This window comes from Lissotriton vulgaris, chromosome 1_1, assembly GCF_964263255.1.
Source record: "Lissotriton vulgaris chromosome 1_1, aLisVul1.2, whole genome shotgun sequence".
Classification (NCBI taxonomy): domain Eukaryota; kingdom Metazoa; phylum Chordata; class Amphibia; order Caudata; family Salamandridae; genus Lissotriton; species Lissotriton vulgaris.
This window is the reverse complement of record NC_141685.1, coordinates 1558796098-1558823678: the sequence shown is the minus strand read 5'-3', so window position 1 is coordinate 1558823678 and position 27581 is coordinate 1558796098. Positions and strand designations below refer to the sequence as shown.

The 27581-nt window shown below is 44.5% G+C and overlaps 1 protein-coding gene across 3 annotated transcripts in view; it reads left to right on the top strand.

Moving 5' to 3' along the window:
* NR1H4 (nuclear receptor subfamily 1 group H member 4) overlaps positions 1 to 27581 on the top strand; it is a 442692-nt gene that overhangs the window by 359671 nt on the left and 55440 nt on the right. For all 3 annotated transcript variants that reach the window (XM_086918025.1, XM_086918023.1, XM_086918026.1), the window contains one exon: positions 16124 to 16270. In XM_086918025.1, the coding sequence (XP_086774151.1) occupies positions 16124 to 16270 (147 nt within the window). The remainder of the gene's footprint in view (positions 1 to 16123; positions 16271 to 27581) is intronic.

The following is a 27581-nucleotide window of genomic DNA, read 5'->3' as shown; positions in this document are numbered from 1 at the left end:
TTCAGCAGATGTGTCAACGAGTGAGATTGGCCAGTAAACCTGGAAGGGAGTGATCCGTTTTTCAAAAAAATAATGACTATGATGGATGTACCCCATCTCCACTAAGGTTGCCTGAAAACAAGATACTAGGCAGAACTCTATTATAAAAATGTCAAGAGAGGTAGGTGCTGCTTATATTTTGCCAAGATGCTCCTCCCAGATATTGCTAACAATATGACCGGAAATTAAGCTGGATGATCTGTTATTACACTTTAAATCGGCTACAGAGACGGAAAATGATTTGCTATTGCCCAGCTGTGATGCCTGAGCTAACATTTCCCATTGTGCTACAACAGCCTCCTGCTATCGTTTAGCAGTGATTTGTTCGTATTGCTTATGCTGAAGGGCCACTAATGCTGAGTCTCTGGTTTTAGATTCCAGGGCTGAACGGTGAGCCCTATTTGCTGCTGAGCATTCAAAGTTGAACCATCTAGGGGTGTCAGGTATAAGCCTTACGGGTTTCAGGATAGCCTTCCTAAACCCTTGAACAGCGATCGGTGAATACCTCCACCACTTACGAACCTTGAACCTCCAATGTCAGACACAAATTCATAAATTCCAAGTGAACCCCAATTATCACTTTAAAAAATTGAAGAGGACCACACAATCTTCAGACCAATATTCAATTATCAGTGGCCAGTTACAAATTACAGGCCCTAATTTCCCGGCTAAACCTTCCCTTAGGACACAGTGATAGTGTGACTTCAATGGGATTGTGGTAGCTATAGCATGATGGAGTGACAATGTCATGTGAGAGTAAGACCTCTAAGTTGTGAGTAACAAAAACATAGTCTATAATTGATGGGCTGCCATGCCATGACTTCTAAAAGTAGGAACCTCACAGCTGGGCAAACCAGCGATGGCCAGTGCATTTACCAAGTCAAGTGCAGCAAGAAATACAAATTTATTCTGCACTCTGCGGGTCAGTACTAGCAGGGGGACAGGGCAGAGACAGGCACATGCATCAATATTGCTTTTTGCAATTCCTTAATTGCGAAAAATAAGGAATCGCAATTAAGGAATTGCAAAATGCAATGCATCAAGAAATCGCTAAATAAATTGCGATTTCTTAATATTCCTTAATTGCGACTCGCAAATTGCGAGTCACAATTAAGGCATATCTCCCCATTCATTCATATGGGCCTAAAGGCCCATAGGAATGAATTGGAAGACATTCTCAATTTGCGATTGCCTGTAAATGAGGATTCCAAAGTTGTTGTGCAACTGCTCATTAATGTCTCCAGCCAAACAGAGATACAGCATGTGCCCTGAAAATGTCAAGTCATTCGGTATTTTGGAGATATATTTCAATAGTGGTGGAAATTTAGTGTTTGGTATACCACTGAAGTCATTATTATAAAAAATTCACGATGTGCAGGGTCAAAACAGTTTTGACTACTATAATTAGAAAGCTGCTATCATGGGGCTCTATTGTTTTAACATGCCCCGCTAATACAATGCTCACCCAGGTGTCTAGCCCCCCCATTACCCCCTCTACATGAGGGAATAGCAGGGACACTAAAACAATGGTACCCGCCCACAAACACAGGCAGTATGTCCCATGTTTCTTGAAACAGGGCGATGTTGTAACCCCTACTAAAATAGAGCCAATCTGGTAAGTTGATCTTGGATCTAAGGCCAGCCCCATTCCAGCTAATTATTTTAAGGGACTCTGTACCTCTGTCCTTAGTATTGCTCCTATCTCTAACAAAAGCCCCTGAATTGGCACTGGCTGGATGCCGTGCTCGATCCTCATTGCGGGTAACTGGCAAATGAAATTCATCACCCTACTCTAAAACTCTGTGATGGAGTAGTGATACTAATGCACTCTATGGGCGTATCATTATTGATTGGTCGTTGGTGAGCTCCCATAAAGTCAATCTACCTTCTCCAGATCGCTGAGTGTTGAGAACATATTAGTGCAAGGGATACTAAAAGGGGATACTCGAAATCCTGGTGTTGGAGCAGAAAAATGGGTTGGTGGTCTGTAAAAGAATCCCAGGGGAAGGGTAACAACCTTTGTTTAATTTAGACTGTGGGATTCCGTTATACTCAATATATTACGGACACATGAAGGCCTTCAAAAGTTTATGACAATACCGTCTCCCATGATGTTTCTCATTGAGTGTCCGAGCCACCCAACCTGCATCACGATGATTAGCTCTTTGGGCCCCCAGGCATTAAAGTGTGTGTACTTATATAGCCAATGTGCAGCCTTATTCCTGTGCTGGTCCCATGACTCCTGTTGACCAGCTCTTAGAGGGAAGACCTCAACAGGATCAATACTTAAGGATAAGTTGAGGGGGAGACTTGGAATACCTTGACAAGGGGAATCAGCAAGCTACCAGCAGATTGGGGGGTTGGGTCAGGAGATGACACAACATGACAAACTGGATTACACAAAGCACCTGTGTTACAATTATCCCCAGTTCACCCCCCCCATCCAAGGTGTTTAATGAATGTCTATGAATATCCAAAACGATCGCAGGTGGATACTTGAATGCGTCCTGGTGGGCAGTGTTGATGGGATTACTCAAGGATAATTGGTCAAGTGCTAGTGGGCAACTGTCTTTATTGCTCGTGCCCACAATGGGAACATGATTAGGAGCTCTACCCAAAAAGCCCTCGAGCTGATCCAAATGCTCAATCAATGGCTTGAGTTTCTCCTCAAGAATATCGCTAGACCTCACACAAAGAGCTTTAAAATGAGAGGGTCAAGAGGCAGAAAGTTGCATGTCTGGCAGGCAGAAGATTGTGTCAAATGGTGAGGTTGGGGTTGGAGTTTAGGTGCCGGCAGGGGCTGGATCCAGGAGAGAAAGTGGCTGTTGTTACTGGCAGTGTGGGGTGGCTGTTTCCACTTTACAGCCTCAGATCTCGCCAATTGTCTTTTGCGCATGACAGCTATAGCAAGAGAAGACTGCAGCAATGGGAGATAGCCCAGGTTAGGTATGGGCTAATCGATAACGACCACATCAGAATATTCACCAGTGCAAGGAATATAGGCTGTTGATCAACCCCCTTCTCACCTAAAAGACTGTTAACTGCAGTATTTGCAGTAGAATCAATATTAATATGCAGAGTCAGCAACACCCTATGATCCAAAGAGAATCTATGCTCCATCAGTTCAGTTTCGTTCGTGGTAGTCCCAACAACCCTTTCCAACATGCTGTTGATAGAAACAGAAGGATGTGCAGTAACGGTACCCCCAAGAACCTTGCGCTTCCCCATATAAGTTAGCGGTAGATCTTCTCACCTTCCCATAGGCAGTGCTCCACATGTAAGGCAAAGTTAATGGTTCCTTCTGGTGCGAAGATCAAAGAGAGGGGGCCCAGCCAAGCCCAGCTTCACCCGGCCACGGATGGGCCCGTCCATGGCCTGTGTTTTGGCCGGGTGAGTACCGCGCAGCAGGGCAGCGATGACACTTTGTTGCGTGTCCTGGTGGACATGGCAATATGTGCAGCCTGAAACACGCAGTCCCCAGCTGCAGGGAATGTTACCGCTGCTTCTCCCAGGTGTGGCGGCTACAATGGCAAGAGTTCAAAGAGCCCATGTGTCAGCGGGGCTGCAGCGATACTTTGTAGAAAGTCCTGGGGAGCATGGCACTCTGGGAAGCCTGGAACACGTACTCCCCAGCAGCAGGGAATGTTCCCAGTGGCAAGGTGGCAAAAGTTTAAAAAGCCCCTGTGTCAGTGGGGCTGCGGCGATACTTTGTAGCATGACAAGGGCGTACGTGGCAGTATTGACAACCTGGGACACTCAGTACCCAGCGACAGGGAATGTTCCTCTGAGCTACTCTCCATGTGTGGCAGCACCAAAACTAAAAGTTCAAAGAGAGATTTATTATTCAGTTTACTTGTCTTCGTTTCCAGACTCTGTTTGCTCTCTTACATTACACTGGAAGAAAGGAGCTATTGCCTTACTCAATGCCTCATATATTTCTTGCAGTCTTCCCAGACCTCTGTCAGTCTGTTCTGTACCAGCATGGGCGGAGCCCTGGGTTGGCGGATGTACATGGTCAGGAGTCATGTAAAATGTTAAATCAGTAGTTTTTGATGATTGGAAACAGAAGCTGGAAAGGAGCCTAGAAAATCTTTTCATTTACATAAGCACCAGGAGAGTTTTTGAGGAAAGAATAACTACTTTATCAGGAATTCAAATCAATGTAGGGACACATACAATTAATCATATCTCAAACGTTTCTTTCCTCTCTTATATTTTCTGGAATGTGAAATTTCTGGGCCTGATTTTCAAAGGTAAACTTAGTTGTTTAGTCTAAACTTAGAGCAAAAGTCTAAGTTTATGAATTTGGGAAATCACAAAGGGCATTTACCAGTACTATCTTTATGTCCACACTCGGGCAGAGAACCGCCTAAGCTTACATTTGTGAATCAGGCCCCATGTATGTCAGATATATTTGTCAGATTGAGCCTCCATGCTTTGATTTTTCGATAAATTCTGATTCTATATCTGCAGCTGCATCTACTTTCTGTCCATAAAGATATAGCAGGAACCAGCTTTTCGTTAGGCTACTCCTGTAATAAGGGAAGTTACTTCTATGTTGCCTTTATGAAGTAGGACTTACCAGTTATTAAGACAGAGATTTTTAATGCAACTATATAAGTATGTACAGGAAAAGTAACATATCATCAAGAGCAGCTACAAGACTGCTCTTCCTCCGAGTCCACATACGGACACACACACACGCACGCACGCACACACACACACACACACATATACCCCCATACAAACACTCTCTCTTTCTCTCTCTCTCGCTCTCTCTTGCAAAGTTCCAGGCTTTGTTGCTGCAAAACTGTCAGTCCCCATGCACAAAAGTTACATTGTGATTCATAAAGGCCTTTGTGAATGGCAATGCACACTTTGCGACTCTGTTAAAGCTCACCAACGAGGAGGGAAATCCATTTATGTATTCCATGCTAGGCTTTGAGGACTGTCTAGTACCTGCACATACGATGACCCCTCAAAAGGAAGTACAGGTCCAGCTCAAACAGGGCTGCTGTTTGATTGCCCTACATCGCCAGATCCTATGTAAGGCCGGCATGGCACTCGATGAAAGCCTCATTCACAAATTCTCATTAACTCTCGAATAAACAAGCAAAACAGATGGAAATGGCATTCAGCAAACTCTCAACACACAAGATCCAGGGCGTAAGCTAATTAAAGTGGAGTCAGCGGCCGCTGTCTCTCGGCAGGCAGGCCTAGAGCAACATCCTCAAGTGCTCCAAGGGATGTCAAGAGTGACTATTGCGGTCTCTTGCGCACCCCCTACCAAAATGCCCAACAAGAGACAAGGCATGTTCCAGCTGGCAAAGACCAAACCACTTTGCGAAGGTTTGCCAGGGTGGGCACTGAAACAGACCTTTGAGTGGCAAAGGAAACATGAGGTGCCTAGGTGAATGAACCTTGGACAGGCAAGGACATCTCCTCTGTGTGGGGAATGGCCTTCTTAGTAGAAGTAATCACCAACCAAGACAGAGACGACGACAAGATGTTCCTCATCTCCTGCATGACAGGGGCCAAGGACAAGCCCACCCACACTTGCCCAACTTGCTGGGTTACTATTGCCGTCACTCCTGTGGTGTCCTTTATCAACACCAGAGTATCCATGATTGTTATGAGCAAGGCAAAAGTTCGGTTCCTCAACCCTCAGCCACGACTGGCTCCTACAAACACCTTTGCCTATGGTGGCTCTCTTCGCTTTACCTGGAAGGGGTTTGCCAATGCATCATCAAACATGACCTTGTTTCATTCAGCATCAAATTCTATGTTGCATCTCAGGGCATTGAAACTCTCCTCAGCTGTGCCACAGCAGGAGACCTCAAGCGAATCCATTTAGCGCAGGTCTTGAATGACGAAAATATCAGCTATGCCCTCCAGGACTTTCCACACATCTTCAAAGACTGTGGGTGCCCCTGGTGTCTCTCCAGGTATCTACCTTCATTATACCAATTGCCCTATGGGACAGATAGATCCTGCTCCACAATCCCCCAGATTTGGAGGAAGAACTCCGAAAAGTAGAGGCAGGCATAATAGAGAAAGTCTCTGGCCCCACTCCGTGGACTTGTCCATGGTAGTCATGTGGAAGCCCAAGCAGCCCTGCAGCATCAGGCCCTGAATCAACATAAGGCTACCAAACAAAGTGATCAAGAGAGAATGACACATCACACTGACGACCAACAGCCTCATTGCTGACATGAATAGGGCGCAATGGTTCTCCAAACATAACCTACACTCTGGCTACCACTAATTGGAGCTGCTCAAAAAACAGCTGGTATATCACCACCTTCTCAAACCATGAGGGCAATCAGGCAGTGCCCCATTAGCTGGTCTGATAGGTCATTGTGTGGGCTATTTTTCTGGCTGATTGTGGACCTGTAGTATGCTCTGCTGGTCTGGCTTTTACTGTTTATTTCCCTGATAGTGAAACAAACACTGCTTGCAGCAAGCACATAACCTTGCAGGCTTCCATACATGCAAAACACTTATACAGCATGTCTTTACACATACAAAACTGCCCCAATTTGTGAACATTAGCCACTTTTTGTGTTAGCTTTCTAATCCACTAATGTGGGACACTTTTATTTTGATGCCTGGTGTTATTTCCTTTCCCAGTCCAACTCTGTTACTTCTCCTTTAGCCCAACAGACCATGCTGTAAGAGGCTCTGGATATTCAACACGTTCTGTTTGGCAATACCAGAGTATGGGAAACCTTCATCCAGATGAAGAGCTGACCAACTTTCCTGGGAGGGATATAGCATGTAATATACTGGTCAGAAATGTGAAAACCCCTCATCTGATGACATTACATTTTATATGGCAAATGCGCAAGAATTCACTGCAAACACAAGGAAACATAGCATAGCATAACAAAACACAACAAAACATAGCATACATAACAAAACGTAGCATAGCAAAACATAGCAAAGCATAGCAAAACATAGCATAGCATAAAAAACACAACAAAACATAGCATAGCATAACAAAACACAACATAGCATAGCATATCAAAGCATAGCATAGAATAACAAAACAGCATAACAAAGCATAGCATAGCATAACAAAACATAGCATAACAAAACAGCATAGCTAAACAAAGCATAGCATAATAAAACACAACAAAACATAGCATAGCATAACAAAGCATAGCATAGCAAAACACAACAAAACATAGAAAACACAACAAATCATAGCATAGCATAACAAAACAGAGCATAGGATAGCAAAACTAAACATAGCATAGGATAACAAAACATAGCATCACATAACAAAACATAGCATAACATAACAAAACACAACAACACATAACATAACAAAACATTGCAAAACACAACAAAACATAGCATAGCAAAACAAAACATATAATAGCATAGCAAAACCTAGCAAAGCATACCAAACACAACAAAACATAGCATAGTATAGCATAACAAAACATAGCATAGCAAAATAAAGCATTTGATAATAAAACACAACAAAACATAGCATAGCATAACAAAACATAGCATAGCATAACAAAGCATAGCATAGCAAAACATAGCATAGCATAACAAATTATAGCATAGCATAAAAAATCACAGCATAGCATAGCATAACAAATCAAAGCATAGGATAGCAAAACATAGCATAGCATAACAAAACAAAACATAGGATAGCAAAACAAAACATAGCATAGCATACAGCATCACTCAGCACCACCACAGCATCACTCAGGGGCACCACAACATCACTATGCGCTACCACAGCATCACTGAACGCCACATCATCACTCGTTCGCCATCACAACATCACTCAGCGCCACCACAGCATCAATCTGTGCAACCATTCAACAACAACTGGTTCAAATATGTTCTGTCAATGTTTCAAGCTTTATTACAAATGTAACAAAAAGATGTTAATATTTCACTACTGTCCTTGGATTTTCGTCACAATAAAATACACTGAACATAATCTTCACAAAAGTTATTTACAAAAGTTTAAGCTATTGCCATTATCAATTACAATAACTTTTAGTTAAGTATTAATTAATAAACAAAATTAAAAGCCATTGTTATTTGTAATATCAATAAATGTAAGTCAGGTACATACAACACATATTACATTACAAATGCTATAGGTGCAACATTTGCGAAAGTTACAACTATTGGCATTGTTAATGACAAAGCTATTAATTTAGCTATTTTCAAAAACAAAACATAAATAAAAAATATGTCATTTACTATACCAATAGCTCAAACTTTCCTAATGCGAGACCTATTGCATTGCAAATGCTTGTTTTTGCTGAGGTGTTCCACACAATTATATTCTAAGGGAACACACATCTTCTATCAAAAGAATATTTTGTAAATATTGATTTTGCTATCGAGATTAGATCAGTCTGACAAATGTAAGTGAGGTTGTGCAAATAAGTGACGTGGAGCATTATTTGGACAGTAACATATGAAGTTGTTGCAATTTATAATAAATACCCTGAGGGAGGATGTAACAAGAAAGGGATTCTCAACTTTGATATTATTACACAGCAATATCTAGACTTCTTACATCTGTAGAGAACATAGTTGTTAAAGCTCTGCCTCTCAACCCCTTGATGGTGCTTCAGAACACCTAGATGATTTCTATGGAGCTCTGTTAAGGTAGCAACTTAAAAAAAACATGGACATTAGAAGTAATGCCTTTTCTGCTTTTGCTATGGTCTGTCTCATGTCCAGTGGTCTTCAGACAAAGTCCCATATTTAGGGTTTGCTTGACCGGTATAGAGGAGCCTGTCCACCAACTCTTGGGTCACCCGCCCTTTTTAGATGTGGACAGACTGTCAGCTTTCCATAACAAGGGCCCAATTGGCTTCTTTGGTGGACAGCTTAATCCAATGGCCTGACTGAGGGCTGGCTGTCAGAGTAAGGGCCCCACATCTCCTACCCTACTTAGGGCTGATGATTTGATGTCCATTTTTTCTGCTCTTCACCCCCATGGAAAACCTGGTAGTGATGAACAGAAAAATACAAATAATGACCACCACAGTATAAAATCCCTTGGCGTAGGGGCATTAGGTTTTTGTGTTTCTTGAGTAACCTCCCACTTTGGGAGGTTGTTTTTGAAAAACAAAAAGTTTAATGATTGGCCACAAGAACTGACCGTCGCTGTCTGCCAAACTTTTGGTTCCTTCAGAGGACCTGCTGTGAAGATATAATTCCTTCTGCCACCCTGACAAAGTACATACCACCATACTTTATATCAGGCCCCAAGACAAGTACACAACAATAAAGGTGTCAATGTGTAGCCCCTCCAAGTGGCAAATATTCATTTAGAATGACTCACAATAATAACTTTGATGATCTTTGGTGAACTTAATTTCAGTTAGGAGGTGAAGATCCATCAAAGAAGCCTACCAATTCAAGAACATCACTGTTATCTCCTGACTTCACCCAGTAATAGAACAAAATGTAAGTAGTGCTAGCTATTAACCCCTTGCCTGCTGATGACGGAACCGCTCCGTCATCAGCTGCCATGGAGCTGTGCTGATGACGGAGCGGTTCCGTCATGGCCCGCTCGGCGCTCCAGCGCGGCGCGAATTCCGCGCATGCGCTGAGCGTTCCATTGAGCGGGGTGGGCCATGACGGAACCGCTCCGTCATAAGCACAGCGCAACCGACGCTGGTGACGGAGCGGTTCCGTCACCAGCATGCGGCCACCGCGCGGCCGCCCCGCCCCCTTAGCAATGCGGCAGAATTGCCGCCGCAGTGAAGGGGTTAATAATGGAATTCTTGAACTCTGTGGAGGTTTTGCAGGGCCAGACCATAAACCATTTGAAAGTCAATACCCTGAATGGAAAAATGACAGCTAGAGAAAGAGGATCTAAAACCCTCTGCTTATGTAGACCTTTGAAAATAGGCCTATGGTACCAGATGTTCTTATCTTAGCTGCTACTTTACTGGATAGTTTGAATTCCATAGTAAGATTGATTTGATAGTGGAGAGCCAATCCATTAGCTGTTAATATATAAAAAATAGAACAGGGATTACAGTCCTCGTGGCTTGTCTACAATTCCTTCCTTTTGCCCTGAGGAAGCAGAAGATGAACCTGATAGAGAAAGTGAGCACCTTCTCAGAGACTGATTTAGAACTGGGGAAAGCTTAATACGATGAGCATCAAATACTCCTCTCTTGACCCCCTCTACCACCCTCAGTATAGATTCAGGAAACTCACTGCTTTTTGCCTACATGGTTAACTTCAGCACATTCTGATGATCAAGAGCAATGGGAAAATCAATAATCCAGGAGTCCCTTTGCCACATTCATCATAGTGACTGAAATAAATAACCCCTATGGCTGCCTGTGTCTTAATTATTACAACCCTAACATGGCAGTATTAAAAACGATTTTACAGTGCTCAAGGAATACAATACACTTCATTGCCTAAAAATGAGAAATTATTGTTTTATGAGCTGATGCTCCACCCATCCCATTTAGGGTTGAGAGCTTTCCATCAAAGGAGGCCCCATTAGCTCTGTCGCCAGAATGCTTTCTCCGAGGGCCCTACAGAGTAGAGACCATCCGAGAAAGAGCACATTACAGCAAACACCCTATTAAGCAGACCCTCCAGGATATCGCGATTTCGCGATTTGCCGCGAAATCGGCACTTTTTAAAAAATGCCGCGATTTTTACAAAAATGCCCGCGAAATCGGCATTTTTGTAGAAATCGCGGCATTTTTCCCTATATCCTGGGGGTTCTGCTTTATGTGGCTATCGCCTGTGCCTCTGTCTCCGATGCTGCACCAAAGCTCCGCAGATGCCCAGCAGCATTGGAGAGGCACAGCGGGATGGCAACCCTCACACCTCCAGCCCTTGATGAGCTGTTAAGAGGTGCTCGAAGGTGACTGAGAGGGAGGGGCTGCCGGTTCAGGAGCTGCGACATCTATTCACATGCAAACAGCCCTGAATGTGTCATGTCTCTGCTATTTAGAGAGGGGCTCACACATTCCATTTCTACCCAGGGCCCCAAACATCCGAGACTCGGCCAGATTACACCCCTGATTACACCGAGGTGGCACCTGCTTCTCTTCACAGAGCGTAATTACTGTCACTAAATTGTAAGCAAACCTCGGTTCTTCAAACATGCAGTCTATAATGTAAGAAAATAAAGAAATGGCACAATCGCACACACACTGATTAACAAAGTATGGAGGACAATCAGTTCAATCAGTTCTCTTAGAGCATCTCCTGTAAGTACAGTACATCACAGTGGGGGGTGGCATTTTGGACAGAGAGCCTGTCTTCTCGTTGTCTTGTGCAAGAGAGGAGCCCAAGATGATACTAGAATACTGCATGCCCACCCCTGTGTTCCCTCTCCTGTGATGGCTCCTGCCCTCCCCTCAGTGATGGCTCCTGTCCCCCCATGTGGTGGCTCCAGTCCACCCCCCGCCTGTGATGGCTCCTGTCCCCCCATGTTGTGGCTCCAGTCCACCTACACCTGTGATGGCTCTTGTCCCCCCCTGTGGTGGATCCTGTCTCCGCCCTGGGTGGCTTCTGTCCCAGTCCTGGAACGGCCCCTGCAGCGAGGGTGAAGTTCTTGATGGGCCTCTTCTCAAAAGGGCTCAGCTATAAATTAATATTGAAAGGTCGGCGAGTAAGTAAGTGAAGGGATGGGTGAATGGCTGGATAAATTAGTGAAAGGGTGAATGGATGAATGAAAGATTGAATAAATGGATAATGAGAGAGGATGGATGGATTGATGAGAGGGGAAGGATGGAGAGAAAATGTAAATAACTGGATGTATGGGTGGAAGGGTAGCTGGATGATGGATGAGGGGAAAGATGGATGAGGGGAAGGATGATGGATGAGGAGATGGATGGATGGATGGAGGGGAAGGATGGATGGATGAGGGGAAGGATGGATGGATGGAGGGGAAGGATGGATGGATGAGGAGAAGGATGGATGGATGGATGGATGGATGGGTGAGGGGAAGGATGGATGATGGATGAAAGGAAGGATGGATGAGGGGAAGGATGGATGGATGAGGGGAAAAATGGATGAGAGGAAGGATGGATGGATGAGGGGATGGATAGAGGGGAAGGATGGATGGATGGGTGGGTGAAAGGATGGATGGATGATGAGGGGATGGATGGATGGATGGTTGATGAGGGGGTGGGTGAAAGGATGGATGATGAGGGGAAGGGTGGATGGATGGATGATGAGGGAATGGATGGATGATGAGGGGGCGGGTGAAAGGATGGATGGATGATGAGGGGAAGGATGGATGGATGGGTGGGTGAAAGGATGGATGGATGATGAGGGGATGGATGGATGGATGGTTGATGAGGGGGTGGGTGAAAGGATGGATGATGAGGGGAAGGGTGGATGGATGGATGATGAGGGAATGGATGGATGATGAGGGGGCGGGTGAAAGGATGGATGGATGGATGGATGATGAGGGGAAGGATGGATGGATGAAGAGTGGGTGGGTAGATGGATGGATGGATGATGACGGAAAAGGATGGATGGATGGATGATGAGGGAAAAGGATGGATGGGTGATGAGGGGAAGAATGGATGATGAGGGGAAGGACAGATGGATGGATGGATGGATGATGGGTGGGTGAAAGGATGGATGGAAGGAAGGATGGCTAAGTGAAAGGGTCGATGGAGAGAGAAAGGGAGGATGGATGGATGACTAAAATAGTGGATGGGTGGAAGGATTAGTAAGTGAAAGGATGGCTGGATTGGTGAAAGGGTAAATGGCTGAATGGATGAGTGAATGGATGGATGGGATGAAGAGTGGATGGATAAGTGTACAGATGGATAGGGTGAAAGGGTGGATGGATAATGGAGATGAGTGAAAGGATGGATGAGGGGATGGATGAAGGGATGGATGAGTGAAATGATAGATGGAAGGATACATGATGGATAGGTTTGCAAACGGTTGAATATGTTTGGAAATGGCTGGGCTTACTTATATACTATTGCGCGACCTCTGATGTGTCTGTAAAACGTACCTATTGTCCTGAAGTTTTGTCCTGAATTTTGAGCTCCTGTCCTGAATTTGTGTCCTGAATTTTGACCCTTTGTCCTGAATTTTTACACTCACCATCCTGAATTTGCACCAATGCCAGTTGGTCACCCTATTCGCTGGCTTGGAGACGGAGCGCCGTGCAGAGATGTCTGTCCCTCAAGATAAACAGACAGAACCACTCAGCCGAGAGAGCTGAGGCGCACACGGGACGGGGTATCTGCAGAGGCGCGCTGGACAAGGGATGAAGTCAGAGGGTTGAGCTCACCTATTGCAGACCATTTCCCCCTGGGAGTGAGCCATGGGAAAAATCCTAGAGGCAAGAAATTTAACACGGGCGTCAAGTGGCCCCATGTCATGGGTGTCAACTTCAACCGGTCCCCACTTTTAAATCGGAGACGATTTGCAGGCTGACATTTTGCAACGAAACTACAAGTACCAACATGCAGTTCGCTACTGTTTAACAAGTGACCACTTGGCGGTTTTGACTGCTCTTTCTCTAGTGGTTAGGTCTGTCGAACGGGCATCCGGTGGGATATCAGGTCGTGTTCAAAATACACTGTACTATTTAACGTGCTTACTAATAAAAGGGGCGATAGGTATAACCATCATTAGTGCAGCAGGTACAGTGGCACCAAGCTCTAAGGCTATTGCAAGACACAAACTGACCTGCAATGGTACGCCTCTTCTGGCGCAGGGCTTTGCAACGTGACGCATCTGGGAGATGCGTCACATAGTAAATACCCCGCACCATGGTTCATCTTTTGTGCCGCAGCTGCGTCACAAAAGTGACGCAACGGCGGCGTAAAAGCAGCGCAAGGGGCTTGTAAATCTGCCCCAAAGTGTCTACATTGTAAATAAACCAAATATACATAGCTTCATGTTGTTAAATAACAAAAAAAACTAAGATATCTGTGTTTGTTGTAGGAAAAATGGCCACATAAAATGCCGCAAAATTGCCGCTAAATTTCCATATTTGTGCCGCTAAATTTCCATTTTTGTGCCGCTAAATTTGCTAATCCATGCCGCTATATCCTGGGGGGTCTGATTAAGGGTGGACAGCGTGATATCCTTTTTTCCCTGTCTATCACCACCAGGTAGTTTTTGTTTTTCAATAACAAGGCCCCACTTTGGGAGTGTGTGATGAATTTTGGTGGACGGCCAGCACAACCAATGGCAACTGTCCAGCAACCTTTTTATACCTTCCCCCTGTCAAGGTTCATTGATCACCACTGAGCCGGTGGCGATCTCTAAGTTTGGTAGATGGTGTTCTGTCAGGTTGGCTGTTGTTAGGTCCTCCGCAATCTGATGGATAGAGTACTGTCTGCCAAATTCTAGATCTGGCCCTTAGTACTTTTTCATGTTTCGGCCAATCAGTCATTAGTGTATAACATATTCATTGTAACTGAAAGCTCCAGAAGACAATATGTGTAAGAAAGAAAACAATAACTGTTTGTTTTAAGCATTCCACAGTGGGGGCACCTCCTAACGTTGGTGAACACCCATAAAATCACATGTTTGTGGAAACACATAAAATAATGCAGGCAGTTTCCCACCCTTAGAAAATGGTCAGTGATATACTCCATTTAAGGAGCAGATTACATTCCTTTTAGGGTGGGAAAGAGGAGAGAACACCCAAACAATGCTTTTGCTGCAAAGACCAAGTGAGATTTTAGTTATGCATTACATCTTATTATTCAGTGTACTCTGGGAATGCTTTGCAAATTTCGAAAATTTCAGAATTTACTTAAGGGCAGTTGAAACCATGCAGGAGCAAATAGCCAACTTTCTTTGTGAATTGGGCCCTAAATCACTGTCCTCTGCTAAAACTTACATAAACAGAGTTGTTATGCATTATTGGGTCTGGTGTAAACAAAGGCCTTTTGATATTACTAGAATTATATTTATAATATACCTACATAGCAGGGTTTTGCCCAGCCCTCTTCGTCCATTGTTCTGACATTGTGTCGGTTAAAGACATTTCTTCTGCCCACCACTGAACACAGAATGGGCTAATGGGTCAGCTCACTTCCGCCATTGGCTAACTTCAATTTATTTGAGGGCAATTTGCCCTTTCACAAGGAGTACATGCACACAATATAGGCCTGATTTAGATCTTGAAGGATGGGATACTCCATCACAAATGTGACGGATATCCTATCCGCTATATTACGAGATCATTATATCCTAGGGCCCTTCTAGTACAGCGGACGGGATATCCGTCACCTTTGTGACAGAGTATCCCATCCCCCAAGATCTAAATCAGGCCGTAAGTCACAAAGTAGTTCCCTGCAGTGCTACAAACTACTACGATAGTGTCCTTTTGAGAGTAAAAAAATATTTTTGCTTTTAGCCTTTTTCGTATTTTTTTATTTATTTTTTTAGTTAGCGGCCGCCCACAGATCCCTAATAATAAAGTTTTGTGAGGGGGAGATTTAACTTAAGCGAAGATGAGTGCGGAACATTTAACCATGAAAAGGTAATAGATTTAAGGTATAGAAAACAGGACAACTTTGTAAAAGTGAATCTCATTTTGAAGACCTTTTAAACTGTCTGATGTCCACGGAAAAAACCATCCCAAAAAACGTTAAAGACAAGTTATACAATAAAGAATACAAGTGTGATTAAAGTTCGGCTGGTTTTGGAAGCTGATTGTTGGATGCCATGCTATTTAATAAGATTTGCTGAAAAGAAGAACATTTTCTAAAGCAGAACCAAAAGGGTACTTTGGCTGCTATGTTTTGACAATATTTTCCACAAATGACCTACTATTTTCTCAGTGCCTTAATCAATTTGGTTACCTTAGAACATGTAGTTTTTTTGATTTTTTATGTTTTTGTCCATGGAAAGGTATTTGTTAGAAATACCCCTTCTATCTTTTTAGCCACTTAAACTGTATATTTCAAGAACGTTGGCTCAGGACTATTAAACCACAAGAATACTCGTGTCGGGTGTACTTGTACAACGAGCACAAGTAGTTTTTAACCCCAACACGTGAAAAGAGCAATGATTCTCTGCGTTTTGAGTACTTGAAGATACACCTTTCAACAATCAACCTCATGTTTTCCAGGATTTCAATCTTTGGACCATGAAGACCAAATAGCCTTGCTGAAGGGCTCCGCAATGGAAGCCATGTTTCTTCGATCAGCTGAGATATTCAACAGGAAGTTGCCAAATGGGCACACAGACGCACTCGAGGAGAGAATTCGCAATAGTGGTAGGTTCTTTTTAAACAAAATTGTTTTATAGCATTATTTTTGTTAAGAGGTATTATAACTCTGCTACCTTGTGCCAAAGTTATACTGTTATTGTAGGATTGATGCAAATATTTAAGACTTCAAAATACTACTGATAATATCGGACACAAAAAAACACCATGGCGCAGAACGCAAAATGCACCCATCATTATGTGGGGCTTTTCCACACGATTGCAAATCAAGGCTAAAAATGTGAAATAAACCACACAAAACAATTTGCACCTATTTTGCACACATTATTACTGCTAGCTAGCAGCCGAGGTCGGCATTAGGAGTTCCTGCAGGGCGGTGACGTGGGGGGGCAGGTGTGGGGGGGGGGGGTCAGGGGGGGTAGCAGGCTGAGGGGTAGTAATGTATGGATTACGGAGTTTAACAGGTAAGTAAACATATAAATAAATACAACGAATTTCATTGCACGCACTGCATCGCATTTGGTGGTGCAGTGCACGCAACAAAATTCATTTTATTTATTAATATGTTTACTTACCTGTTAACTCCTTGCGTGCTGGTGACGGAGACCAGCCACGGACGCGCTGTGCTGGTGATGGAATGGTTCCGTCACCGCCCGGTCGCCGCGCCTGAGTGGCATCAATTTCGCGCCTGTGCGGCGCGTTCTATTGAGCGGGCAGGGCCGTGACGGAACCACTCCGTCACGGGCGCGCTGTGCTTGCGGCCCCCCCTTCCCCCCAGTGCCGCGGTGGAATTACCGCCACAGCCAAGTAGTTAAACTTCGTAAACCACACATTACTACCCCCCACCCTGCCCCTTCCCCTCCCCACATCACCGCCCTGCAGGAACTCCTACTGCCGACCGCGGCTGCTAGCTAGTGGTTTTGCTCAGGATGTGCTGTGTCAGGGCCCTGTTTTCTGTGCTGCGCTGGCCGGGTGTTTGCTTTTCTTTTTCGCAATTTCATGGAATTCGTTAACTCGAAAAACTTTGAGTTAGTGCATGTTTTGTTGACAGCAAAGCTCAGTAGAACAAAGAGGCAACTACTAACCTGCGTGTCTGAGCTCTGCTGATGCCCATGCACTAACTCAGAGCTTTGTTAAGTAATGTATGTGCTGGAGATGGGGAAAAAAAATGCACAGACCCTTCTGTGCTTGTGCCGCACAGAATCCTAGCTTCTGGTCGGATCTGGTGCAGCCGCGGTCGGCAGTAGTAGTTCCTGCAAGGCGGTGATGTGGGGAGGGGGAGGGGCAGGGTGCAGGGTAGGAATGTATGGATTACGGAGTTTAACAGGTAAGTAAACATATAAATAAATAAAACGAATTTCGTTGCGTGCACTGCATCACCAAATGCGATGCAGTGCGCGCAACGAAATTCGTTGTATTTATGTATATGTTTACTTACTTGTTAAACTATGTAATCCATACATTACTACCCCCCACCCTGCCCCTCCCCTACCCACATCATCGCCCTGCAGGAACTCCTACTGCCGACTGGGGATGATCTGGTGGTGCGTGGCTATGCAACAAATGAGTGAGCACTATTTGCACATAACTGTGGGGCACTAATGATAAAGGGCCATATGTATGAAGGCAATTTTGCTATCGCAAATGCCGAAATTCGCAGAATTTCGACGTTTGCGATCGCAAAATAGCTAAGTGGTATGTATGAAATAAAAACAGCCTTGCAAAATAGGGAATTGCAAATTTGCAATTCTCTATTTTGCAATTGCATTTAAGGAATCGCAAATTGCGATTCCTTAAATGCAATGTATAAGGCCCAGAAAAAGTGCAATTTGGCCATAAGGAATCGCAAATTACCACCAACTTCAAGTTCCTTTGAAAAATTCACTTTTTTCCATTTTTCAAAGTGCCATGTGGCGCACATACATGTCCTCATGCAGGTGCACATTTCAGGGGTGCAACAGGGTGTCCTTTTGACACCCTGGCACCCTTGAAATTGCATTCTCAATTTGCGATTCTCTAATTGGGAATCGCAAATTGAGAATGTCTTCCCATTCATTCCTCTGGGCCTCTAGGCCCAGAGGAATGAATGGGGAGGTATTCCTTAATTGCGAATTGCAATTTGCGATTCGTAATTAAGGAATATGTAGGATTCGAAAAATTATTTGCTAATCCTACATACATAGGGTTTTGCGATTCCCAAATAGCGATTCGCAAAAAATCGCTATTTGAGAATCGCAAATGGCCATTTTCATACATATGGCCCAAAATGAGTGCAAATTACCATTTTAGCACTAGTACAGGGCTATAATGGACTTCATAATAGTGACTCACAAGGTGCTGATGTTCCACAGCAAGGCTGATGAAACCAGTATAGATGCGGCAGTGAATACTACAGGGCCGTTGGTATAGATGAGTACTTTGATAAATATGGGAGATTTGAAACCATAAACAAGTAATAACCCAGCTTGAACCTTGACTGACCTAGTACTGCGCGAAAAACTAAGAACCATTATTGAGGAATTCTTTTATAAAAACGTTGGCTCTGTGGAGAGCAAGGGCACAGTATGGGAAGCCTTTAAGTTGACGATAAGGGGAGCATGTATAGGGCTGCGATCGGGAGTGCTCAAGTCGCTGAGGGACTCTATGACTAAATTGGAGGGGGAATTGTTATCTCTTGAGCGCCAACATGAGGTACTACCGGAGGAGTCCTTATTAGCTACCATTCGGCTGAAAGTTACTGAATATAATGATCTAGCAGATCAGGAGGTCCAATTCTTATCCAAACGTACTAGGGCGCGGTATTATGGCGAAGGGGGACGTCCGGGACGTGGACTGGCGGACCGAATAAGAGAACCGTGGGCTAGGCACTGTGGAGTACAGGAGATTGAGGACGGGGATACCACTGTGACTAGTGCGGCCGGTGTCCTCGACTGCTTTGTACGATACTATGAGCAGATGTATGAGCATAGGGAGACGACAGGGGAGGAAGAAATAGTGCAATATTTCGAAGATATAGCTATGGTCTGGCTATCGAAGGGTCAACAGGATTTTCTAATGCATCACATAACGGAAGGGGAGTTTCGAGATGCGATTGCGGCTCTGCCAAATGGCAAGGCAGCCGGAACTGATGGTTTACCATCTGAATTTTATAAAGAATATGTGGATCTATTGCTCCCACATTTGGCGATGGTTCTGGAGGAGGCATTGGAGCAGGGTCAATTACCGGCTACGATGAGGGAAGCGCTCCTGGTGGCTTTGCCAAAACCGGGCAAACCGCGTAATAGGTGTGAGTCATATCGGCCTTTGTCCCTTATGAATACCGACGTTAAGATCATTGCCAAAGTGCTCGCGACACGGTTGCGCCTGCTACTACCGGTTATGGTGTTGCCGGATCAGTCCGGTTTTATTCCCCTCCGATCCACAACTCACAACTTGAGGGCTCTGTTTGCAGTGCTACATCTCCTCAAACCAGACCTGGCAGCGGTGGCTGTACTACTAGATGTTGCGAAAGCATTCAACTCCGTTGCGTGGCGGTATATGATAGCGGTGCTGCACCGCATGGGAGTACCATTTTTCTTTACGTCCCTAATCACTTTGCTTTACACAAATCCGATAGCGCGCGTACGAGTTAACGGTCATGTATCGGCGCCATTCCCTGTGCAGAGGGGGACTAGGCAGGGCTGTCCCCTTTCGCCTTTGCTATTCGCTATTGTATTGGAACCCCTGGCGTGCATTCTGCTGCAAAGATATGTAGATACGGCATTGAGATTCCCTCTCCGGTCCCTGGCGGTATCCATGTATGCCGATGATATGGTCCTGTATGTACGGGAACCTGCTCGAAATTTGGAATCAATACTTCGGGAATTCATTCGGTTTGGGCGCTTCTCGGGCCTATTCATCAACTGGGAGAAATCTATTATGTTGCCACTCACGGATATCACACTGCCTTTCCCCTTGGAATTTCCGTTGGAATGGGCGACAGAACCCGTGCGTTACCTAGGGATTTGGATGCATAGGGATAGCCAAGAAACAATCCGGGCTAACTATGGGGTGGCCATTTCGAAATTAGAGGACCAGGTTACGCGTTGGATTCGGCTCCCTCTCACATTCGCTGATCGGGTATCCCTGCTCAAAATGGTGGTTCTTCCGAAATTTTTGTATTATTTTGTTAACATACCACTCGCACTGACGTCACATTTTTTTGCAAGACTGCAATCCTTGTTGATTACCTTGACCTGGGCCGGGAAGAAGCCACGAGTGAAGTGGGAGGTGTTAACTAAGCCATACGAGCTGGGGGGTTTCGCTATACCGGAAATGAAACTGTACTATCTCTGCGCTCAGGCACACTTTGCCACTTACTGGCTATCAGCCCCACCATATACGCCACATGTAGCACTTGAGGCTAGTGCTGTCCTGCCGCTTCCCCTAAAGGCAATGATTGTAAATCCACACTCGGTATTTGACAAAGGGGAAGTGGACACGGTGCAATCTACTTCTAAAGCTTGGCGGGAATTGGGTAAACGAGCGAACAGACTACCGTTGTATGCCCCGAATATGTCATTGCTGTATCATGCAGAGATTTCGGTCTCGAGCAAAATTGGGGCTTTACAGTTGCTACAGGGTGCGGGGATTAACACTATTGGAGATGTGTTTCCAGGTGCAGCATTCCTCTCATTACAGAAATTGTTGGAACAGACCACTAACGCCACTATGACCACGTTTATATATGTTAGGCTCCGGGCTGCCATACATGCTTTATACCCTACATATCCGGATGAACCGCCGGTGTTGGGTGCTTTACAATTACTATATACCACGACAAATAGAGTGAAATTAATCTTGAGACTATACCGGGCTTCACAGGAGGACGAAGGAGGGGGTAGAGTGTTAGCTAAAGCTAGATGGGATGCATGTCTACCTGAACCACTAACCGATGATAAGTGGTCTGAATGCTGCTCCATGACTGGTGGATTTCTCGCTAATGGCAATTTTCGTCTCATTCATTATAAATTCTTACACCAGTGGTACTATACGCCTGCGCAGTTGGTTAGGTATGGTCTCCGTGATACGTCTAAATGTGTCCGTTGTGGTATGGAGGACGCCGACTTTGTTCACCTGGCCTAGGGTTGTGAGCCTGTGTATGAGTTCTGGGTTGCAGTGACTGCGGCGCTTTCTGAGATGACATCAGTTGAAGTTGCGCTAGACCCACGCTTGTGCTTGCTGGGGTTGGCCTCTGGAGTACCGGCAGGTGTGAGACGATTGATAGTGCTGGCGCTACAGATTGCTAAGCGCAGGGTGGCTATGGCTTGGGGGGGGAGGCGAGCGCCAGATGTCTGAATGTGGTTGAAAGACATGGCATATTGCCGAGATCAACTGACATGCTATTACGAGGAACTGCCTGTCACATCCCGACCGCGAGATATCTGGGTCCTATACACAGCATACATGTTCTCGTTGCTTGATGATGATAGTACGAAAAGTGTCAGTGGGGACTCACCAACAGGTGAGGGATGCCCTGGTGGGATTTAGCTGTGCAATACATTCCATACAGTTGTGACTATTGCGCTGTGGTTATTCCCGTCTGCAATGATTGACTCTTACTAGATAATAGAATAGACACATCGATTTCACCTCTGTATGCCGGTGGCATGATCTCCTACACTGGGATGGTCTTCTGCGGGATGCGGGATCTGACCGACACTTTAACTGCACATATATATTATATACCTTAATTGCCTTCTGCTCTTCTGTATAACTCGACAATGCCATGATCTGAATTCTGGGATGTTTGGGTGGGGGGATGTTGATGTTCTAAGTTGTTGTTCTTATAAAACTACAAAATGAGAGTGCTTATCATATGAATAATGATAATACAAGATACACTCATTGCATGGTACATTCTATATCACTTGCCTTCAGTTTTCACCGTAAAGACTTTCCAGATGATACCGATTATATGTGCAATGTTTTCTCCGTTTTTTTTTGCGGCCGGCCCTCCTTCTGGGTTGTAGGCCAACTGCTGTGTTCTTGTGCTAAGTATAATAAAGGTCTTCCAAAAAAAAAAAAAAGTAATAACCCAGCTAGAGAGAAGCCTGGCAGAGTAGACATGAGGAGAGATATGAGGGAGGAGTTGATAAAAGTAGAAAAGCAGAGGTGAGGAGAGCATAAGCCATATAGCGGAGACACTAGATAGTATGGCTGGAATGGAGATCTGTTATATGTAGACACTACTTTGACAACTTGTATCCCTTTAAAAAACAACACATATTTTTTTCTAGAACTATTCTTTTGCTTTCTTTTCTTCTTGAATGTTTCATAGAGCTGAATTAAAAAACACTCCAGTCTAGCATGACCATCAAGTCCAATGAAATACGCTGGGGGCGTGTGATAGTTGCAGTTCTAACATGAAAGAAGAAGTGTGCTGCTCACAGCTTCCAGCTAAATAAAAGGGGGTGTCATGCTGCCTCTACCCTTGGCAATGCTGGATGGCACATGGTGTTTGAGAGTACCACAGATGTTGGTCGTCACATTCTTCATGAAGGGGGCCATGCTTTGTCTCCATGTGCAGTAGAGGGAGGGGACAGGGCCAGCAGGTTTCTAGGCACACTCAACGAGAAATAGCTTTGTTCTACAGTCAGATTCTGACTCAGGCTGACAGCTTCCAAATGGGATTGTGGACCCATACGTTTCACAAATTCAGCCTGAGTGGCAAGCAGCATCAGAGAACATGTCAGATTCTAATCCACTGCAGAGTGCTATAAATGATGCTTCAGCCACCCTTTGTTGCGTAGACCTTGCTACTGTCTCCAGTCTCACATCCTGTGTCAGGGTCAGGAGTATTAAGATGACCAACAGGTCCTCAGTCTCTCTGTACTCTTATTTTTAGAAATGGAAATGAAAGTAGAATTAATTTTTAGGAATTTACTTGACAGCTTCAGTATGATAACATTGAGTTAATTACATTGCTCGTTTGTATTGAAAGAATTCACTTGGATGTCTCCCTGTTATTTGTCAAAGTAGCTGTAATATTTGAGCAGGCTTCTGATGAAGGCTCCTGGCGCTCATTGCGGGAAAACAAACATTGTACCGCTTCAGATAACATCGTCTTTTAATAAAGCATTATTAAAAGTTTTTTGAATGGCAACAGCTCTATGTGGTTACATGTTGGCTCCTTGAAAGCTGCAGTCTGATAAAGCGTCTTATCAGCAGTTATAGATGAAAGGCGCCGCCCCCAAACTAATTACAACCACCCTCCATCAGATCATTAGGGGTTTATTTATTATGGGTTTTCTATCGAGTGCCATGTGATGTGCCAGGAATTAAAAATGTCAGTCATAATTATTAACAATCTTTACAAACAGAAAAGCCGCACAGAACTTGTCTCTAACATAATCAAGCAGTATGGGAATAACAAAAGGGAAAGCCCCAGAAGAAGCTCTTTATATGACACGAAATGAGAAAATAGCAGGATGTTGTAAAAATCATCCATCACTTTAATATCTAGAGAAAGGAGGAATAAATACACAAATAAAGAGCATAAGTGTGGATTAAAAAAAATGATTGGTAAATCGAAGTTTACAGTAATAGAAAAAATTGAGGTTTATATGCCGACTTGAAAAGTGCAGCCTTTCCACATATGGCAAGATACAACATAATATAACCTCATCCATGCTTTCATGATAACTCTCAGAAAGACAAATTGCCTGATTATAATATCCTTGCAAATGTATCATAACAGTGTGGTAAATATGCACCAGCACAGTGCATTTACAAATAAAACCCCATGGAATGGGGAATTACGGTTTGAGACCATTTTTTCGGATCCAAAAACTACACAGATTTCACAATTCCTTGGGGTTTAAATGCATACATTTACCACCTTCTCTAAGCCTTATGCAATTTTTTGGGAAGGAATTAGGGAATTGGAAAGGAATTACCAACTGGAAAAATTGGGTATGGCTTGCCCACACCCTGAAAAAACAGTTGCCCATGACACTCTAGTACAAAGACTCTACGAAGCCGGCATAGAGTGGACTGCTCTCGACTGGATCGCATCCTACCTTCCCAACTAAACTAATATCACCCCCTTTCTCGTCCAAACCATACTTCACAAAATCAGAGGTCCCTCAAGGCTTCATCTCACTCATGCTTTTCAACATCTACATGAAGTCATTACTTGCACTAATCAAACAATTTCAGCTCACGTGCTATAACTATGCAGATGACACGCAAAGACTCCTTCAACTGGAATGCCCCAAAAACATTGTAAACTCGCCAATTACCAATTGTCTCAGAGCTGTGGATCAATGGATGATGTGAAACCATCTCAAATTAAATGCTTCCAACATGGAGATACTCATGTGTGGCATTTGGAATCATTATGACCCACTTGCCACGTGGCCTGATGATTAGAATCAAAGGACGTAAACCTTGGAATGGCCATGTACTCCAAGCTATCAATGAATGCCCAAGTGAACAAACTAGCAAGATCAAGCAGGACGGGCTGTGCTTTATGGCAGGCAAGGAGGGAGGGAGGGATGGTCACAGCTGCTGCTCTGGCCTCGTAAAGTGCCCTTGCTATTACTAGTGAGCAAGAGGTGCTGAGGTGGTGATATTGGTGGTGGTAGCATTGGTGGTGGTGGTATTGGTAGTGGCACTGGTGGTATTGCAGGTGGTGGTATCGGTGGTGGTGGTATTGGGGGGTGGCGATATTGGTAGCAATGGTATTGGTATTGATGGTGGTGGTACTGGTATTGGTGGCGGTGGTATTGGTGGGGGTATCGGTCTGGTGGTGGTACCGGTATTGGTGGTGGTATTGGTATTGTTATGGTGGTGGTATTGATGGCATTGGTGGTGGTATTGGTGGTGGTGGTGGTATTGGTGGTGGTGGTATTGATGGTATTGGTGGTGGTGGTGGTATTGGTGGTGGTGGTGGTGGTATCCATGGTGGTGGTATTGGTGGTGGTGGTGTTAGTATTGGTTGTGGTGGTGGTAGTGGTATTGGGGGTAGTATTGCTGGTGGTGTTGGTGGTGGTATTGGTGGTGGTGGTATTGGTGGCGGTGGTGCTATTTGCGGTGGTGTTGGTATTTGCGGTGGTGGTGGTATTGGTTGTGTTGGTGGTATTGATAGTATTGGTGGTGGTAATAAAACAGGCTTTTGAAAACAAACCGTCAGGTGGCTTCAGTGCAAATGATATGTAACACGGATGTGCTGTTGTCAGCTTCAGCCCATTAGCACAGGATTATGTGCAACATGGAATTCTCATGACTTAATTCGCACAATCATTTCTAAATCCATTTTACTTGGGAGGTTGAAACAGACACAAGATAATGCCGGGTTATTGTGATTGAAAGCAGCGGCCTGTGTTATGGGGGCGGCTGTGCTGCTTAAAAAAACACAAGGGGTTTCAGCTGAGGCAGCGCATGTCCGGCCTGCAGTAAGAGAAACTCAATAAAGTAAATAGTGCTAACAGACTAATTAACAGGTCCCATGTAACAACCAAAGTAAAGGGGCTAGTCGCCACCGGAGGGAACAAATGAGGACAAGGCCGTACTAAGGAGGGACCAACAGGCCTATTAACAAACCCGAAGGCAGCATTCATGAAAGACAATGACACAAGCTAATGAAAAATATGGGAGGAGAGTAGGCCCGACTTCTCTCCCATACTCTACCACAGAATTCTTGCAGAGCGAGTAGTGCATGCTCACCACCGCTAGGCTCGACCTCAAAATAAACACATGGAGATCTCTAACTACTTCTCAAACCCTATAGTCAGCCAAACCAGTACATTCATCTGAAACACTTACATACATAGAAGAGGTCAATTTAGGCAAACTAACAGCCAACAAAAAGGAAAGACTAGACAGCCCCATAACTGCAGAGGAAAGTGAAATCTTCAATGACAGATGCGGGGATCTGGGACCACTTAAAAAAAATCTGACATTTTTTTTTCAAAAGGTGAAGAACATTGCGGAGCGCAACTCTTATCGACCATTCTTGCTCCAAAGTATAGATGCATCGATCTATACCAAAATATTAGCTAATCGAATCTATAATTTGATGGCCGACTAGATACACCTAGCCAGGATGGTATAGGCGGTGGGGTTGGAACACAGGGATGCTCACTATCAACCCTGGTCTTTATGCTCTACTTAAAGCCACTGGCACAACAAATATGAAATATAGCTGCAATCAAATGTGTGATGTTTGGCAGGGACGAATTTAAATTATCCCCATTTGCAGGAGACATATTAGTGGCCATCACAGAACCGAAACAATCACTATCACCGATCATGGAATAACTCCACTGGTACTGCAAGATATAAGAGTTCAGACTAAATGAGAGTCCCTTGGGATTAACACCTTGGAGAGCAACGAGTCGAGACGTGCATTAAACCCAATTCATCATTTGCCTTTAGAATAAAATATTTAGGAATCCAACAAGGGACTAAGTTGCAGAACCTACACAATGCAAATTCCCCACCACTAGCAATAGATACCCAAACAGAATTACAAAGCTGGCGTAACTGATTATTATCTTGGTATGGTCAAATCACCTCGTACAAATGGCGGTCTTACCCAATGTGCTTTTTCTATTCAGACAATTCCGATCAAAACTGACCTCCAGATTATCGGACAATTACACATGGCACACTTACAATTTTTTGGGAGTGGGAGGGGGAGCGGAGGGAGGCAAAAATGGCAGTAAAAATAGCACAATGAAGTGGAGGACCATGGATACCTGTCGTGCATCCTGATACGGCTCACCTACGCATGTCTGAGTCCTTTGCTCACTGCACACTTGCCACCACAAGCGTGGAAGGGTATACTCAGATGTGAGTCCCTTGCTCATTGCACCATCAGGATTCAAGCAAGCCGGGCCGAAGACGGCTGTAATGCCAGAAACCGGTCCCCGGAAGCTTATTTCCTTCCCAGTATAAGAATTGGCTTGGTAGTTTGGTCTGCCCTGTTGCCATGATGCACTGGGACAGGGACAGACTAATTTGCATGTAGCCAGGTTCTGAGCTGGGATGGTGCAGTGAGCTAAAAAACGGTGATGGATCAAGCCCTGATCTCTTGACTGGGTATGAGTGTTCTGTTTAATTCAGATACTCTGTCCATCACCACCCCCTTTTCTGAATCGTTTTGTCCACCATAAGCGTGGAAGGGTATACTCAGATGTGAGTCCCTTGCTCATTGCACCATCAGGATTCAAGCAAGCCGGGCCGAAGACGGCTGTAATGCCAGAAACCGGTCCCCGGAAGCTTGTTTCCTTCCCAGTATAAGAATTGGCTTGGTAGTTTGGTCTGCCCTGTTCCCATGATGCACTGGGACAGGGACAGACTAATTTGCATGTAG